Source organism: Xenopus tropicalis, chromosome 3 (genome assembly GCF_000004195.4).
Source record: "Xenopus tropicalis strain Nigerian chromosome 3, UCB_Xtro_10.0, whole genome shotgun sequence".
NCBI lineage: Eukaryota > Metazoa > Chordata > Amphibia > Anura > Pipidae > Xenopus > Xenopus tropicalis.
Genome location: NC_030679.2, coordinates 135,495,171 through 135,512,059, shown reverse-complemented (window position 1 = coordinate 135,512,059; position 16,889 = coordinate 135,495,171). Strand labels below are relative to the sequence as shown.

Sequence of the window (16,889 nt, the reverse complement as noted above, 5' to 3'; positions counted from 1 at the left end):
GCTAAATTGTGTCCAATTAGAAAACGGTATCAGAATGAAAGTCAGCCAATAAGCAGACAGAAATATTCTATATAAGAAGAATTGAAACGCTCCAATGTCGTATTTATCTTTTGATAAGAAATCAGTAGAAGATTTGCAATGGCTGAAGCAGCTGAGACGGCGCCTGCTCCTCCCCCGGCTGAACCCGCAGCCAAGAAGAAGAAACAGAGCAAGAAAGCAGCGGGGGCCACTAAATCCAAGAAGCCATCTGGGCCCAGTGTGTCCGAACTGATAGTCAAAGCCGTATCCGCTTCCAAGGAGCGCAGCGGGGTGTCCCTGGCAGCTCTGAAGAAGGCTCTGGCTGCAGGAGGTTACGATGTGGAGAAGAATAACAGCCGCCTCAAGCTGGCTCTCAAGGGCTTGGTCAGTAAGGAGACCCTTGTCCAAGTGAAAGGGAACGGAGCCTCCGGGTCCTTCAAGCTCAACAAGAAGCAGCTGCAGAGTAAGGAGAAGGCGGCACCGGCAGCAGCCAAAGCCAAGAAACCGGCAGCAAAGAAGGCAGCCAAGTCCCCGAAGAAGCCCAAGAAGGTGTCCGCAGCCGCCAAGAGCCCAAAGAAGGTGGCGAAGAAAGCAGCAAAGGCCGCCAAGAGCCCAAAGAAGGTGGCGAAGAAAGCAGCAAAGGCAGCGAAGAGCCCCATAAAGCCTAAAGCTGCCAAAGCCAAGAAAGTGGCCAAGAGCCCCGCAAAAAAGAGCGTGAAGCCCAAAGCTGCCAAAAGCCCCGCAAAGGCCAAAGCAGCCAAACCCAAAGTGGCTAAAGCAAAGAAAGCCGCCCCTAAGAAGAAATAAGCTGGCTCACTGGCCAACTGCCCCAAAGGCTCTTTTAAAAGCCACCACATCCCCCTGAAAGGGCTTGTAATATAGTGGGGTCTCCTGCTTCTACCGTGGCTTTGAATAAGCAATAAAAACTATTAACCTCGCACCGGCCCAACATTCGTTCAGTTATCGCCAACTAATCACTACAAAGTTTCCCAAACACACAAAAATAGTTGCATTCACCTCCCCTTAGTGCTGCCGGACTGCTCTCAGTCACTTAAATCTGCTTAAACCTCCCCCTCCCCCCTTAGTTCTGCCAAATTAGAAATTCTCAGATAGGAATTTAGCCCCTGTTCCCTGTAACGTAAATGCAACAGTAGGAAAGTGACATTGTTGCGAGTTGTATCCAGCAATGTGTGTAACGGAGCGAATGTCCCAGTGTAACAATGTAAGTGCTACTTTGTCAGCTCAAAGCTCCAACTCATTAGAAAAGTAACAAATAGGGGAAAGACAAGGCAGAGTAACAAACAGCTCAGCTGAGAGGCTCAGAGAGTTGCAGCAGCATTAGAGGGCGTGTAAGTGACATTAACAACAAACTGATTTTGTAAACATATTTTTCCAGTAAGACGTTGAAATAACCCGGAGTAACGCTTATATTGTGTCACCCACTGTAACCTGCAGCACTTAGTATCCTTAATATATCTGTGTCGGTAAATTACCCTTCCACTTAGATTCTAAATTCCACAGGGTTTAATCCTTATATATAATGTAATTGAGCCTCGTATTTATTATTTTAATTACCCCTGTTCTATAAATGTATTGTTCTGCAGTTACATACAACTATTCCAGCAGAGGGAAATGCACTAATGAATCTCAGGGCAGAATGCTGAGGATATAGGAATAATCATTTTACTGCTCTATAAACATATCGCTGCCATAGTTTTGGCGGCTCTTTATTATAAGCAGCAGTTTGTTACACTCCTTGTTGCTAATGAGTATGGGCGCTTCATGGTTTAGCCAATCAGAAGTTGCCAAATGTTTTACCCTGGAACAGTAAAGAAAAGGGAGGGGTGAGAGTCAGTGCAGTTCCCTATCAGGTCTGCTCAGTCTCTTTATACATGAGGTTGTGCGGACAGAGCGGAATCATTCTGAAAAGCTTTTGAAGGTTGAACATGTCTGGCAGAGGCAAGGGCGGTAAGGGCCTGGGGAAAGGAGGCGCCAAGCGCCACAGGAAGGTGCTGCGGGATAACATCCAGGGGATCACCAAGCCCGCCATCCGCCGCCTGGCACGCAGAGGGGGAGTCAAGCGCATCTCCGGCCTCATTTATGAGGAGACTCGGGGGGTGCTGAAAGTTTTCCTGGAGAACGTTATCCGGGACGCTGTCACCTACACCGAGCACGCCAAGAGGAAGACTGTTACCGCTATGGATGTGGTGTATGCTCTCAAGCGCCAGGGCCGCACTCTCTACGGATTCGGGGGTTAAACCCTCTTATTCCCTCACAGCATCATTTCCCAAAGGCCCTTTTAAGGGCCCCCACTATTTCAGGAAAAGGCTGTGTCTGTATATTATCTGCTCCCTATAAATTGATTAGATACAATGTTACGGGTTGGGAAGGAAAGTAGGTCCGGGCCCACAGTGCGGATCTGAATGGCTGAAGGGATAAATCTCCTGAATAGGTGACTTGGCTGTAATAACTCGAGCTAAAGAGATGGGGCAATATAAATATATATAAATAAACGCTATGTAGGCTGCCAGAGCAAAGGGGTTATTGTATTTTATTGGGCGGTCATATAACGGCCAGACATTTTGGCGGGCTTTCTGAATAAGCCAATGGCTCCCACAGTATGGGCTATTAGTCGGCAGATATAATTGGGGGTCTCGGTGACTGACAGGAGGGAAAGGAGAGGATTTGGTTGCGGTTGTGAGAGAAGCAGCGAGTTCAGAGAACAATGGGACCCCCCCCCCCACTGAGCCATTTGGTGCCCCAACTCCATTCTAAGCTCCTATCCGCACAATTTATCTCTGGAAAGGGAATGAGCACTAGGGTTTATAACAAATATTTTGAGGTAAAGGAATCCCGCTTTATGTAATAAATGTTATATTACTCCTATTGCATGCAAATGAAAAACGACTGTGCTGTATTTTTACGAGAAAGCTGAAGACAATATCACAGCCCCGGAGATAAAATAGTTTCAAATATTGTAGCAAATATCCCTTATTGATTATATACTATATATTTTGGCGCTTCTGTGAGAGAAACAGAAAGTTCAGAGAACAAAGCAATGTTGCAGCTGCAGGCAGAGCCCCTCCCCCACATGTGGCCATTTGCTGCCTCAGCTTCATTATAACGAGTCTAAACTTCTAGCTGCGCTATTTATCTGTGAGAGAGGATTGTGCGCTAAGTATTTGGAAGTGATCCCAACGTATGTGAATAGGATATATAAATTGGACGATCCATCCCAATTGTTGGGAGAAACTTGCAGTAATGTTTAATATCTTCATGTTTTATATACAGTAGAACTACACAACCACAGCCCATATAGGTTAAAAAAAAAAAAAACTTAGTAAAAATCCCTTATCAATTTAACTGTGTAAGAAATGTGAATTCACAGCAGGATAGTTGTGAGTCTGTGCAGCCCTTGTACAGAGGAGGTGGGGGCTCTGAAAAGAGCCTTTGTGTTGTTGCGGGGCAGGGAATGGGGATTACTTGGCGCTGGTGTATTTAGTCACAGCCTTTGTCCCCTCGGACACAGCGTGCTTGGCCAGCTCCCCAGGCAGCAGCAGGCGGACCGCGGTCTGGATCTCCCGGGAGGTGATGGTGGAGCGCTTGTTGTAATGAGCCAGGCGGGAGGCTTCCCCTGCGATGCGCTCGAACACATCGTTAACAAAGGAGTTCATGATGCTCATGGCCTTGGAAGAGATGCCGGTATCAGGGTGCACCTGCTTCAGCACTTTGTACACGTAGATGGCGTAACTCTCCTTCCTGCTCTTCCTGCGCTTCTTCCCATCTTTCTTCTGCGTTTTACTCACCGCTTTCTTAGAGCCTTTCTTTGGCGCTGGGGCGGATTTGGCGGGTTCGGGCATTTTCCCTCAGATACACGGTCAGTCTGCAAACAAACTATAAAGCCTCCTCCTGCTGCAGCTTCTTATATACCCTGCCCGTGTAACTATGGCTGGAGAGTGACACTGATTTCTATTGGCTGGTTCTACTGCATGACGTGTAACCGCCTCATCTCTCCCCGTTACATTCATACGATTGGTGACTCCTAAAGCTTGTGTTTCATTGGCTGCAATTCAGCCTAACCAATCAGAGAAGAGAAGTACTCCCACAGATGCCTATAAAAGCAAAAGTGCACGTTACATTGTATGGAGTTATTTTGTGTAACACGAAGCAGCAATCATGTCAGGAAGAGGCAAACAAGGCGGGAAGACCCGGGCAAAGGCCAAGACTCGCTCATCTCGGGCTGGGCTGCAGTTCCCAGTCGGCCGTGTTCACCGGCTGCTGAGGAAAGGCAATTATGCTGAGCGGGTGGGAGCCGGAGCTCCAGTCTATCTTGCCGCAGTGCTGGAGTATCTGACCGCTGAGATCCTGGAGTTGGCCGGGAACGCTGCCCGGGATAACAAGAAGACCCGTATCATCCCCAGGCACCTGCAGCTCGCTGTGCGCAACGATGAGGAGCTGAACAAACTGCTCGGAGGGGTGACTATCGCTCAGGGCGGTGTCCTGCCCAACATCCAGTCCGTGCTGCTCCCTAAGAAAACCGAGAGCACCAAAGCGGCCAAGAGCAAGTGAGCCCAGGAATGAGAGTGCCCTGACCCCAACCCAAAGGCTCTTTTCAGAGCCCCCCACTCTGTCTAAACAGCGCTGTGTAACCTGATGGTACTCTGTAGTACAAAATGAAACCGTACATGTTTGATATGGGGACCTTACTGTGAAATTCCGTTTGTAGGCAGACATTTTGCTATAATGGTTGCTAATGAAAAAATGATATATAGCTCAAGCACTATTTTTAGTACTTCAAAGCTAAATAAGAGCAAGTGTGCAGTGCTGTAACTATAAGGCGAGCGCTTAAACACACGGGCAAAACAGCGCTGCTAGATTTTTCTACGCCAAATACAATTAATTCCACTTCATTTACCTTTATCCCAAACAGCGCATTGGGGTAAACTAATGCTACTGGGAAACAGTCGATCGACCAACACCATAAAACGCAAGGAACCTGTCCCTATATATTGGGTTTCTGTATTTTAATTTGCCTGTAACACGGAAAAGCAGTGGCCTTTGTTTCAAGAAATCCGAGCAGCAAAAGGGCCAGTAGCACCGATAATCTAAATGTATCATATATATACAGTTCCTGGCATGAGTTCAAATCAGTGTTTTTTGGGACTTTTTCTAATCAAACCCAGATGCCCAGATTTTACTACAATAGGTTAAAAGTGAGCAGCAAAAGGGACAAGCCCTGCAGAAAATATAGTGATAGACTAACCGGTACAATTACATTGCAACAAAGACGATTGTCGTGTGTAAACGCAAGTGCTGTGTAATAGACACAATATAACACAAATATATGTAATTCTGCTGGTTCCAGTCTATCAATGTATCGTTTTGTAACAAAAGCCCAAATAGAAGTGAAAAGCTCATTCCCAGAAAGTGTCGGTGGCTCTGAAAAGAGCCTTTGTGCCCAGTGAATAAAACCCCCTCGGATCTAAGCCCTCTCCCCTCGGATCCTGCGGGCCAGCTGGATATCCTTGGGCATGATGGTGACCCTCTTGGCGTGGATGGCGCACAGGTTGGTGTCCTCAAAGAGCCCCACCAGATAAGCCTCGCTGGCCTCCTGCAGAGCCATAACGGCTGAGCTCTGGAACCTCAGATCGGTCTTGAAGTCCTGGGCGATCTCCCGGACCAGACGCTGGAAAGGCAGTTTGCGGATCAGCAACTCAGTGGATTTCTGGTAGCGGCGGATTTCCCGGAGAGCCACAGTCCCTGGGCGGTAACGATGGGGTTTCTTGACTCCGCCAGTGGCCGGGGCGCTCTTCCTGGCTGCCTTGGTGGCCAACTGCTTGCGGGGAGCCTTCCCGCCTGTGGATTTGCGGGCGGTCTGTTTAGTACGGGCCATTGCAACAACGTAGAAGCACTAAAACCTTATGGTGTCTGGGGGCTGCCAAACATCCTATTTATAGCCAGCGCCTCCCTGTGATTGGCTCCATGCAAACACGCCCTTTTACTTCTACATTTTTATTGGCTGCTCAGACCAATTTGATTTTTTTTAAAAATGCCCGCCAAAAGTCTGTCCGAAATTATATGTTATATAACTGTAGGGGTTTACCAAAAATGGGCCCTTAGGACAGGAACCCCTAGGACAGGCCACAGGGTGGTGATAGTAAACAGGGACACTGGGATGACTGGGTTGTTAAACAGTTAACAGGGTGTATACCTGCAGTTCGGGATATGGCCACAGGGTGGTGCATAGGCCCATATAAGGGGATGCAGCCATGTGCTGTAGGCAGACATTTTGGGGACTGCTCCAGTAAGGAGTACCCCAGGTACAGTTTAGTGGTAGAAGTTATATAATAGGTCGCTCTAGGAGTGACATGTAGGACAACCGGAGTTTAGCATGGGCGGATATTGCCCCTCCAGGAGTGGAAGTGAGGTTAAGACCTCCCGGCATTACATCAGCCGGAGTGCAGGGCCATAAGTGGTTAGGTAGGTGGACAAGGTCACCGCTAGCCCAGGAGGCTGTATCTGAGGGGGCTTAGGCGTGAGTACCGGGGTGGGCTGCCTGTGGTGATGCTGCCTAGCGCGAGTACCGGGAAGGGCCCCAAGAGGGGGTGCCTTCTGGCGTGAGTACCGGGGAGATCACCTAGAAGGAGACACTTGGCGTGAGTACCGTGAGTTGCCCAACAGGAGAAAGCTCTCAATGAGTAGTGAGGAGATAAAGCCCTGCATGCTGTGTGAATAATATGTTTGCCACTCCTGGAGAGGTCCTGCCCTAATAAACCAATTCAATCTTCTGCATCAAATCAGTTGTGTATTTGACTGTTTCCTGCACAAGGATCACCTACCTGCCGGTAAGCTACTACCCCAGGGAGGGGAAAGGTACTGGGGGCTGTGTGTGGATCCCAAGCAGAGGTACTAGAGACTGTTAAGTTCCCAGGGGGTGGATTATAGTTCCACAACACCATCCCTGGGTGGAGGCACGCCTTTAAGGGAGAAATCCTTATTAACCCCCATAGTAAGCGGGGGCTCAGGACTCCTGTAGCGCCAAGAATAAGTAATCAGCAGGTAGCAGCACAGAAAATACCAAAAGTGGGCTACATAACGATGACGATTATGGTTATTAATTACTTACTTGACTTTTTCAAACCATATTACAATTAAAAAAAATATAACATGTTTCTTATTCTCTTCGCATGCGCTGACTGACTCTGAATCCCGGAAACGTCTGCTGCGAGGTCAATTATATCAACCACATGGGGGCAGCAAAGAGCTCTAAACGGGAATCAAACCGCTTCTTGTACAATGACTGTTTTATGTGGGTAGGGAGGGAGAGAATGTGGCGGGAAAGAGATTTTAGAAAGAAGTGTTCAGATTTTCTATAAAGTCTTTTGTTCATCAGGCACTGTGTTTCTTATTTTCTGGGTATTTTTGTTTTAATTGTTGCCATTAAAAACAGTAGCTAAGGGTATCTTTAGGGTTTGGTTTCCAAAACTGTGTGACCCCCATAAAACCTTCTTTCTGTAGGATTCCTATTTATATTATGCCAAGATGTTGTATGAAAGACTGACACTATCAGTATTGGGCAGTGCAATTAACCTTGCCAATTAATACTTATTCTGTTAGTACTGACATTAGCGTTTGTATAGCGCTGTGTAGTTGTATGGGATCCATAGATTCTCCTGCAACTTTAGCCCCTGAGGTAAATAACTCTCTAGCAGAGTGAGCTGTGATCTGGAAAGGTGGCATCCCTCTCTCATTATGAGCATGTGTGTGCCCCAACATGGCTGCCTCCCGGTGTGGGTAGCCCAGCGCTGGCAGGGGCGGTTTGTTTGTTTTTTGTTTTTTTTTTAAACTAATGTTTCCCCTATCTGGAGTGCAGGCTCTATTAGCCCACACCTGTGGTGGGGGAAACAAAATAGGGATGAAAGGCTCTAAAAAAAACTTTACTCCTCCCTGCAAAACTGATGAACAGATTTTCATCGCTCCTGAAGACTTCAGAGAGAATCCAGACTTCTGGATTCATCCTGCATCCATCAGAAGAAGCTGACTGTCCCTCTTGTGCCTCCTCGATAACATAAGGAAAAGGGAAACTTGTCTCATATGTACCGTGATTTTCCTTTCCTGGTACCTCTCCATATCAGCACTCTCCGGGATATAGCAAGCTTCCCGAATGTTGGGTTGGACAAATTAACTCCAAGAAATGCAACTGTGCACTGTTTAATGAGCGTAGGAAATGGTAGATAAAACATTACGTCCAAAGTGCACATAATTGGCTGAAGACACATCCAACCTATAATGTGAAATGAAGGTATTTGGAGATGCACAGGAAGCCATTCTGCATATCACCTCCAGAGATGTACCTACGTCTGATTCCCAAGAAGTTGCTTTACCCTGGGTTGAGTGAGCTGTAGCCCTGGGAGCTGGTAAACCTCTGGAAGAGTAGGACTTGGAGATAACTCCTTTGATCCATCTGGAGATGGTAGATTTAGAAGCTGCTTCTCCTTTTCTCTTTCCCCCTGGAAAAACGAATAATCTATAACTTTCCTGAGCTCTTGTGTAGCTTGACAATAAGCCATAACCGCTCTTTTGACATCCAGGAGATGTAGTGGATTATCTGCATCATCCTGAGAGTTTTCCAGAAAAGAAGTTCCTCTTGGAAATGAAAATCTTTGACCAGGTTTAAAAGCAGGATAACCTTATCCTGAAGAAAAACTGGACTATCTTCATATTTCAGAGCCTGCAGTTCTCCTTCTCTTTTGGCTGAAGTGACTGCAACTAGAAAAACTGTTTTCAGGGTTAAATACCAGATCAAAATTTCCTGAATGGGCTCAAATGGTTTCGATGAGATGAAGTCTAGATCCAATGGAAGGTCCCATTTCAGACATGAAGCTCTTCTGGCTGGTAACATCCGCATAGCTGCCCTAAAGAACTTAATCACCAACGGATGCAAATCCAAATGCACCCCTGAAAGGGCAGAGATAGCCAAAACATGCATTATCAGTGTTCTGACCTTGAGTCCACTCTCAAGACCCTTCCGTAGAAACTCTAGGAGTTCACCAACTGAGATTGGAAGACCATTTTCTTGATCAACTCTCTCCTTGATAAAGGCTCTCCAGACACTCCAGTACCTTGAATTAGTTGTAGATTTTCTTGACCTCATGAGTGCCTCAATGACTTCCTTAGAGAGACCCTGTGCCTCTAGACCCTTCTGCTCAATCTCCAGGCCATCAGGGCTAAATGGCCTGGATCTGGGTGAACAAATGGTCCCTAAATCAAGAGATCCCTGGAAAGTGGAAGTTTCTACTGTGGGACCATCGACAATATGAGAAGAGTTGGGAGCCAAGGCCGTCTCAGCCAAGCTGGAGCAATGCTGATCAATTCTCCCTTGCTCCCCTTCAGCTTCTGCAGAACCATCGGAATCAGAGGAAGAGGGGGAAAGATGTAACATAAACCCTTTGGCCACTGTTGTGTCAGAGCATTCACCCCCAGAGTCTGAGGGTCTGTCCTCCTGGCGAAGAACCTTTTGCATTTGCTGTTGTTTGCCGAAGCCATAAAGTTTAAAGACCCTTGGATGGAGCTGCCATTCGTGAGGATCTAAGGAGTTGGGACTTAAAAAGTCCACCTCCTTGTTGAGTCTGCCTGGAACAAAGGTCGCTGTTATGTAAGACAAGTGATGTTCTGCCCATACTAACAGCGGTTCTACTTCTGCCAGAAGACTTAGACTCCTGGTCCCTCCTTGTCTCCTGACATATGTGAAAGCCGACAAGTTGCTGCTTTTGATCTTTACTCGTTTTGAAAAAACTGTAATGCTTGATGAATGGCCCTTACTTCTAATATATTTGAGGGAATGTCTGACGATGACTGCCGCCATAGACCTTGCACCGCTCTTCCCTCTAGCACCACAACCCGGCCTGATCCTGAAGTGTCTGTGGTTACTATTATCCATTTTCATGGAAAGAGAGGCAACTCCTATGGACAATCGATCTGGTTGTAGCCACCACCTCAGTGCCTCTTTGAAAGGTTGATCTATCTGAACCGAATGCAAGGATCGACAATTCCCCCTGACCTGATCAGACGTAACTGAATAAATCTCATGTGCCAGGGTGCCCAGGCCACCAGATGAATGGAGGATGCCATCATACCCAGAAGATAAGCCAGTGTTGATGCCGGTTCCAGATGATAATTTTACCACCCCTTTTCCCGCGTCTATGATCGCCCCTAGAAAGGATACTTGTTAAGCTGGCTCCTTGCAAAATTTAGGCACCAGCCATGGTTTTGCAGAACCTGTGACGTATGGCCTGACTCCTTGTGGATGCTAGAAGAATTAGATTGTTTAGGTAATGAAACCTGCCATCTCAGAAAAGCGACCACAGTTACCAAGATTTTGGAGAATACCCGCGGTGCAGCGGAAATGCCTAAGGGTAGGCAGGCGAAATGAAACTGCTGGTTTCCTATGCAGAACCTTAGCTACTTCTGATGTTCCTCTGCAACAGGAACATGGTGATAATCATCCTGTATGTCCAGGGAGCACATCCAGTCCTCTGTACAGATCTCTGCTCTTACTGATTCCAAAGATTCCATCCTGAATCTTTGAACATAAAGGTACTGGTTTACCCTCCTGAGATTCAGTATTGGACGCCATGCACCTGATGGTTTTCAAACTAAAAACAAATGGGAATAAATCCCCCTTTCTCTTTCCCTTGCTGGAACAGGAACTATAACCTTCTGAGACAACATCTGCTGAAGGCATGATTGCAAAGCCTGTTTCATTTCCAATGGCTTCAGAAGGGGTGATACTAAGAACTTTGAGGGAAGTATCTGATTTCAGAACTCTGTTTCCCCTTCTCACAATATCCAAAAGCCACTGATGGCCAGAAAATGCTGTAATCTCTCTCCTCCCACTGGCCCCTGGGTACCCCTCTCTTCTGAAGGGCTTTCAGGAGGCCTAAGCTGGAGCGGCTGTTCTGGAACCAAAGTGTCAAAAGGAGCTACTTTGACCCCCCTGACCAGTTGGGACTTTACTACAAAAGAACTTTTTCATTTGTTGCTTTCACTTCTTTTGTGGCAAAATTTGACTCTTTCCACCAGATGCTTTAGAAATGAGTTCCTCCAATTTCTTACCAAAAAGCACCTGACCCTGGAACGGGGCTGCTTTAGAGGTGACATCTGCTTCCCAGGACCTAAGTCATTGCCACCATGGAAAGCATTAAGGATCTAGAGGCTAACCGAGTGATGTCTATTGAAGCATTGAGTAGAAATGAGGTTCCCATCTGGAGTTCAGAAAACCCTTCAAGGATGTCCGACATCTCTCGCCCTTCTCTGATGGCTGATTTAAGGTTTTCTAGCCAGGTCTCCATGGCCTTTGCCACTGAAACACAAGCTATAGCGGGTTTGGACATCTCCCCTGCCACTTGGAATGACCTTTTCAATTCTGATTCAATCCTTCTATCCACAGGATCCTTTAGTGTGGCTTCATATTCTAGTGGTAGTAAGGTACTCCTCGCGAAGTGAACCATGGGAGCATTCACTGATGGAATGGAGCATAGGTCTTTCACCTCCTCCTGCTTAAAAGGATATAGCTTATTAAATTTAGACTGTACCTTTAATTTTCTAGAGGTCCCATTCTCTTCCCATCCTCCCATTCTCCTTTAATAAGGTCATTAACTCCATGATGCAAGGGAAAATTCTGTGTCCTCTTCTTGGACCCTGGAAGAAAAGAAGAGGAGGATTGATGACTATCCTCCACTAAATACAGTGTACTTCTGATGGCTCTAATTAAAGGAGGAATCATGGCCTCATCAAATGCCAGTCGATCCCCCTCCTTTGGTTCTTCTTCTGATGAGGAATCTAATTCAAGCCCATCTCCAACTGTTTCAAATTCCACTTGTGGACATCTAGAAAATGCCGCTGCAAGAAAAAAAAAATGACTCCTGCTCCCGCAACCTAACCTGAGGTAGGAGTCTTGCTGTAATTTATAATGTAATGTAATTTATTTGATTGGTGGGAGAGGTTCTTCCATGAGGAGAGGGGAGGGCTATCCCGGAGAGTGCTGATATGGAGAGGGCCAGGAAAAAACAATTTTCCTGGGTTCCTTAGAAGACATGGCCAGTAATTTTCCAATCTGCTTAGTAGAAGTAATGATTAATAGAAAAGGAGCTTTGAAGGAAAGACACTTGATGGAACAATTCTCCAAGGGTTCATATGGAGATTCCCACAGCTTTCCCAAAGACAAGAGAAAGATCCCAAAGGAAGGAAAAGGTTGATACTCCTTAGGCCTTATCTTTGATATATCCTTCACTTCCTTGTAATAGGAGGAAAAGATGAAAGAGGCTTATCCAAAAGGGCAGAGAGAGCAGAGATCTGAACCTTAATAGCACTGACAGCCAGTTCCTTGTTAAATACCTCCTGTGTTGTCTCTCTGCTGAGAGAAAAATCTGTCTCTACTGAACAGGGGTCCGCAAACTATGGCCCCTGCTGCCTCCTCCCTTGCTAGTACCTGTGTCGGCATAGGTGGATTTTTATTAAAAAAAGAATTAAATCAAAATGCTCTGAGCGATGTTGTGCCTAAGTACATGTGCTTGTTGGGGTGGGGGGCGCTGCAATTTAGTGCTACTACAAAGTAGGGACAACCTGTCAGCTTACCAGTGACTCCGGTTTATGATGACATCATCAGGAGATTTCAGACTGCAAATCTCACGAGATTTCAGAATGGGAAAACATAGCAGAGGCAATCTAAGAGCCAGGCAGTAGTACACAGCACAAGCACAACTCTACCAGGCTAATTGTTCTACTGCTGGGGATCTGGGCTCACAGACACAGCAGTTGCAGATCCTTAACCCGCTTGTTGTCTGGTATGTAGGTATTATATTGTGACCTTTGGGTTACAAGATATTATTTGCTTAAAAACATATACCGGGGCCCCTATATAAAATAGTGCAGCAGTAGACAGTGTACCTGCTGGGAGTTCCTGTTAAAAGGCAATGTGTTTGGGGGGTCGTATTATTAAGAGGAGCAGCAAAAAGAAGTGTGTCTAGATGTGGGCCCCTAAGTTGGTAGCACTACAAATAAGATATGTACATCAATTCGTTGATGTTTTTTTTCCAAACTATAGTCCAGCCCCCCCAACAGTCCAAGGGATGGTGAACTGGCCCCCTGATTAAAACATTTGAGGACCCCTGCTATTGAAGAAAGCTGTCAATCCCATCTGAGATGGACTTCCCTCTGAATAGGTCTCATGTGGAACTTTGCACAAGGCACTGTATCAATAGTTGAAGTTATCAGTCCTAAGACTCTCATTAGACCCCTGAGAGAGGAGTGCGGCTGGACAACAACCTCTTGAACTGAATCCTTCAGGCTGAGTACCTTCTCTGGAGGGAGATAAACCTTCATCCTGGCTGAACTCCAACTTCAACCCCAAAAACTGGATTGTTCTGAATGGAATTAATAAGGATTTTTCACAGTTGATTATCCATCTGAGATGTTGAAGTAGGAAGATAGCTCTGTTCCTGTGCTTCTGTAGAAGAAAGGTTGAAATCGCTATGATAAGGGATTATTGTGATTTCTTCATCCCAATGAAAAGTTGCTATTGACGCTATTCTACTACTATTTGGTAAATACCCGAGAAGCTGTGGTTATACCAAAGGCAAAACTCTGAACTGGAAATGACAAAGTCCTCCCTCGATGTACAGAGCTATACGAAGAAATCTCCAGTGGTCTCTGCAGAGCGGCACATGAAGTATCTTTGAGGGCCAAAGAAAACATAAAGGGGCCGATTCACTAAAGTGCGATAAAACGTGCGCTATTTATAGCATGCGGTAAAAATTTTATTGCGTCTTAATTTTCGCGACTTTTCACACGATTCACTATAAGCATACTTGCGCTATTTTACGCGCGGTATTTCATGCGATATTTTTGTCGCGATAAATAGCGTGCACGGTATTTTTCGCATGCACGCTATTTATCGCAAGCGCTAATTGTCGCAACATTACGCACGCAACAATCGGCAGCATAAAACTGGTGACATTTTGCCCTGGGAGAGCACAGAGTGCTAGAGAGGTGCTGTATAAATGTTTATTTGCAAACCCCCCCCCAAAAAAACAATAAAAATATAAGTAAGAAAAAAAAGAAGTGCTAGAGATAATAAAATGGGGGGGGCATTTAAGAATATTTAGCCAAATACTTAGGGGTCCGTTTGCTAAAGTGGCTTAAATTAAGTGGGAGATTTTAGACACAGAATAAATGGCAAATATGTTATGGGCACTTTATTAAACGGGGACAAATATAATATTGCAATTATTCTGGCAACAAAACATTGGATTGGCAGTTATCACACTCGCCAGAAAATACGCTATGTACTAATTAACGCAAGTTTTACTATTCAGCAAAATGGGCTAAAGACAAAATTGTTGGCAGAATATTTGCAAACATTTAACCCATATAGCATATTGATGCTGTTACTGATAAATGTAAGAGTGTAGGGGAAACTACATGAAAGTATAGAATACCATATCAAGGAAGGAAAAATAATTAGACATTACTCAGTTCAAAAGTAGAAAAATAAAATCTTTTATTTTAACAATTAAAGGTAAAAAACCGGGGGGAAATAGCCTTAGTTCGGCTATTTCCCCCCGGAGCTGGGCCAGCTCGGCCTTGATGTTGGCCAGGTCCTCCTGCACTGATGGTCCCTCGTGTGCAGGAGAACCTGGTGCCCAGCGCTTGGCCTGGGGGGAGAACTCAAGGGCCTGGGGGGAAACTGGGGGAGGAAGGAAGGGGGGGAGTGTCCGGGTCCTCTGGGGCCGGTGCTGGGGCCACTTCTGGGGCTGGTGCTTGGGCCTCGGGGGCCGGTGCTGGGGCCACTTCTGGGGCTGGTGCTTGGGCCTCGGGGGCCGGTGCTGGGGCCAGTGCTGTGGCCTCTGGGGCCGGTGCTGGGGCCTCTGGGGCCGGTGGAGCCTGGTGGGCCACGGGAGCCAGGTGTGCCTGAGGTTGGGCCTGGGGATGAGGCGCCAGCTGAAGTTCTGTGAGATAGTATTGCAAGATGTTATTTTGTGTAATATACATATATATATATATATACATTCATACACCATCATAAATAACGGGGTCTCTCACAACAACATTTTTTGGGCCCCCCTCCTCCCACGCCCCCAATGGCCCCTCCCCCTGTGAACCCTCACATCAATACAAAGGACACACAGACATTGTTAGCCAGGGCCCCCTAAAACATTTGTGGCCCTTCCCCAAATGACTCACACTATGGGCCGCTCCCTGCTGCTACCCCCCTGCTTTAAACTCATTTATGCATATGTATTTGAAAATAGTGAAATAGATGTGTATATATATATATATATATACAATAGGAAGTGCTGGGAAGCTGCACACCATAAGGAACAATAACACCTGGGTGCCTGTGGCAAAACAAAATCTAGACAGGCATGGGGTGACGGCACACACAGGATTTTCACAAGGAGTCACAAAGATGTGAAATAATATTCAGAAGTTTATTGTGAGCAACGTTTCAGTTCCTCACTGGCATTATGGTTGGACGTGATGGACGTATGTCTTTTTTCAACCCAACTTACTATGTTACTTTCATCATCCCTGACATTTCTTACATTTGTACCTTTAGTTCAAATTACTTGCTAAATCTTTTACTGAACGTATACTGTAAAAGCATAATAAAGTACAATAATTACCTTCTGCAATTTCAGCTATCAGATCAGAATTCCTGCGCTTCAGGTCGGACCACTGATGCCGGAGCTGGCGGGGGTCCACATCAAGGGCAAACCCGGCGAGCAAACCCTCTCTTAGCTCGCGCAGGATCGCCCTCTTCCTCTCGTGGACCCCTAAGGGCCCCAGCGGCGGGTCGTCATATCCTGAACGTAGGAGAACGGTGACAATATAGCGCCTCTCCCCTGGTAGCAGATTAGAAACCCCAGGCATGGTCCTCTCTGTAGTGTGACTGCAGGCTCAATGACACAAAATGGCCCCAAGTCGCACATGTCACGAGATTACAAAATCGCTACAAAATGTCTGAAAGTCTCGAGATTACAAAGTCGCGACAAAAAAAATCGCCAAAATATACATAGTAATGTATTTTGTGCAACACAATATTTACCGCTATAGTACTGTATATTAGTAGCGAAATTCCATACATGCCAAGACTTTTGTAAAATTGAGTAAAAAGACACAGACTTGAATAAATAACACTGTAAGTCCATATTTTATTGCCAAAAACTCATTTACTGTACTTTTCTATAATTTTTCGCCTGCCTGTAGTAGGTGTTAATTTTCGCATAGACCAATGCGATATTTAGCGCGCCTAAGTGTTTGTGAATCATGCGATCGTGTTCTTTTCAGCACAAAAATTAACACATGCGTTAAAACTAGCGCGAAAAATAACGCATGCGAAAATGGCGACTTAACGCACGCGATAATACTATGGTGAATCGCGCGCTAATTATCGTGACTAATTTTACTTTAGTGAATCAGGCCCGTAATCTACTTGATCTAAGACCTTTACAACAGAGATCTGCCGTATTCATGAGAGAATGAAAGGAACTTCGCTCTACCTTCTTTCTGGAAATCAATCTAATACATTGACTCCAGCAATTCATCTCTCTGTACTCCATTGCTTCTATATTCACTGACTTGTCTCAGACAAAACTTAGAGGAACGGGCGCCATTTTAGCTAAGGGCAACCCTTGGTTACGTCTGAGTGTGCTGGCAGCAAAACCAGAGGGGCAGAGTTCTATCCCCTTCTACCCCTGGGGTGGTCCCATCCTCTGGGCCTGGAGCTGATGCCTTAGGCTTAGCTAATACACTTCATACACTTTCAGGGAATAAAAAAAGAAGGACAAAACCTCTTGTAAGGAAAAACA

General features: G+C 45.9%; 4 protein-coding genes across 4 annotated transcripts; 2 read left to right on the top strand and 2 right to left on the bottom strand.

Annotated features, from left to right (window-relative positions):
• Positions 1-109: 109 nt before the first annotated feature.
• On the top strand, positions 110-865 carry LOC101734349 (histone H1B). Its single transcript, XM_004916999.4, has one exon. The coding sequence runs from the start codon at positions 139-141 to the stop codon at positions 823-825; it is 687 nt and encodes a 228-aa protein (XP_004917056.1). The 5' UTR covers positions 110-138; the 3' UTR covers positions 826-865.
• A 2,584-nt stretch (positions 866-3,449) lies between these two features.
• Positions 3,450-3,953, bottom strand: LOC101734494 (histone H2B 1.1). Its single transcript, XM_004917001.4, has one exon. It carries the CDS (start codon positions 3,876-3,878, stop codon positions 3,498-3,500), a length of 381 nt encoding a protein of 126 aa, XP_004917058.1. The 5' UTR covers positions 3,879-3,953; the 3' UTR covers positions 3,450-3,497.
• A 226-nt stretch (positions 3,954-4,179) lies between these two features.
• h2ac12 (H2A clustered histone 12) lies at positions 4,180-5,387 on the top strand. The gene is given in 1 exon segment (NM_001126645.1): positions 4,180-5,387. A coding segment is annotated over 1 exon segment (393 nt). The 5' UTR covers positions 4,180-4,194; the 3' UTR covers positions 4,588-5,387.
• Positions 5,388-5,450: 63 nt separating this feature from the next.
• LOC100496129 (histone H3) lies at positions 5,451-5,950 on the bottom strand. Its single transcript, XM_018092772.2, has one exon. It carries the CDS (start codon positions 5,909-5,911, stop codon positions 5,501-5,503), a length of 411 nt encoding a protein of 136 aa, XP_017948261.1. The 5' UTR covers positions 5,912-5,950; the 3' UTR covers positions 5,451-5,500.
• Between the last annotated feature and the right edge of the window lie 10,939 nt (positions 5,951-16,889).

Coding starts and splice junctions, on each gene's coding strand:
- LOC101734349 (XM_004916999.4), top strand. CDS start 139: ATGGCTGAAGCAGCTGAGACGGCGCCTGCTCCTCCCCCGGCTGAACCC.
- LOC101734494 (XM_004917001.4), bottom strand. CDS start 3,878: ATGCCCGAACCCGCCAAATCCGCCCCAGCGCCAAAGAAAGGCTCTAAG.
- LOC100496129 (XM_018092772.2), bottom strand. CDS start 5,911: ATGGCCCGTACTAAACAGACCGCCCGCAAATCCACAGGCGGGAAGGCT.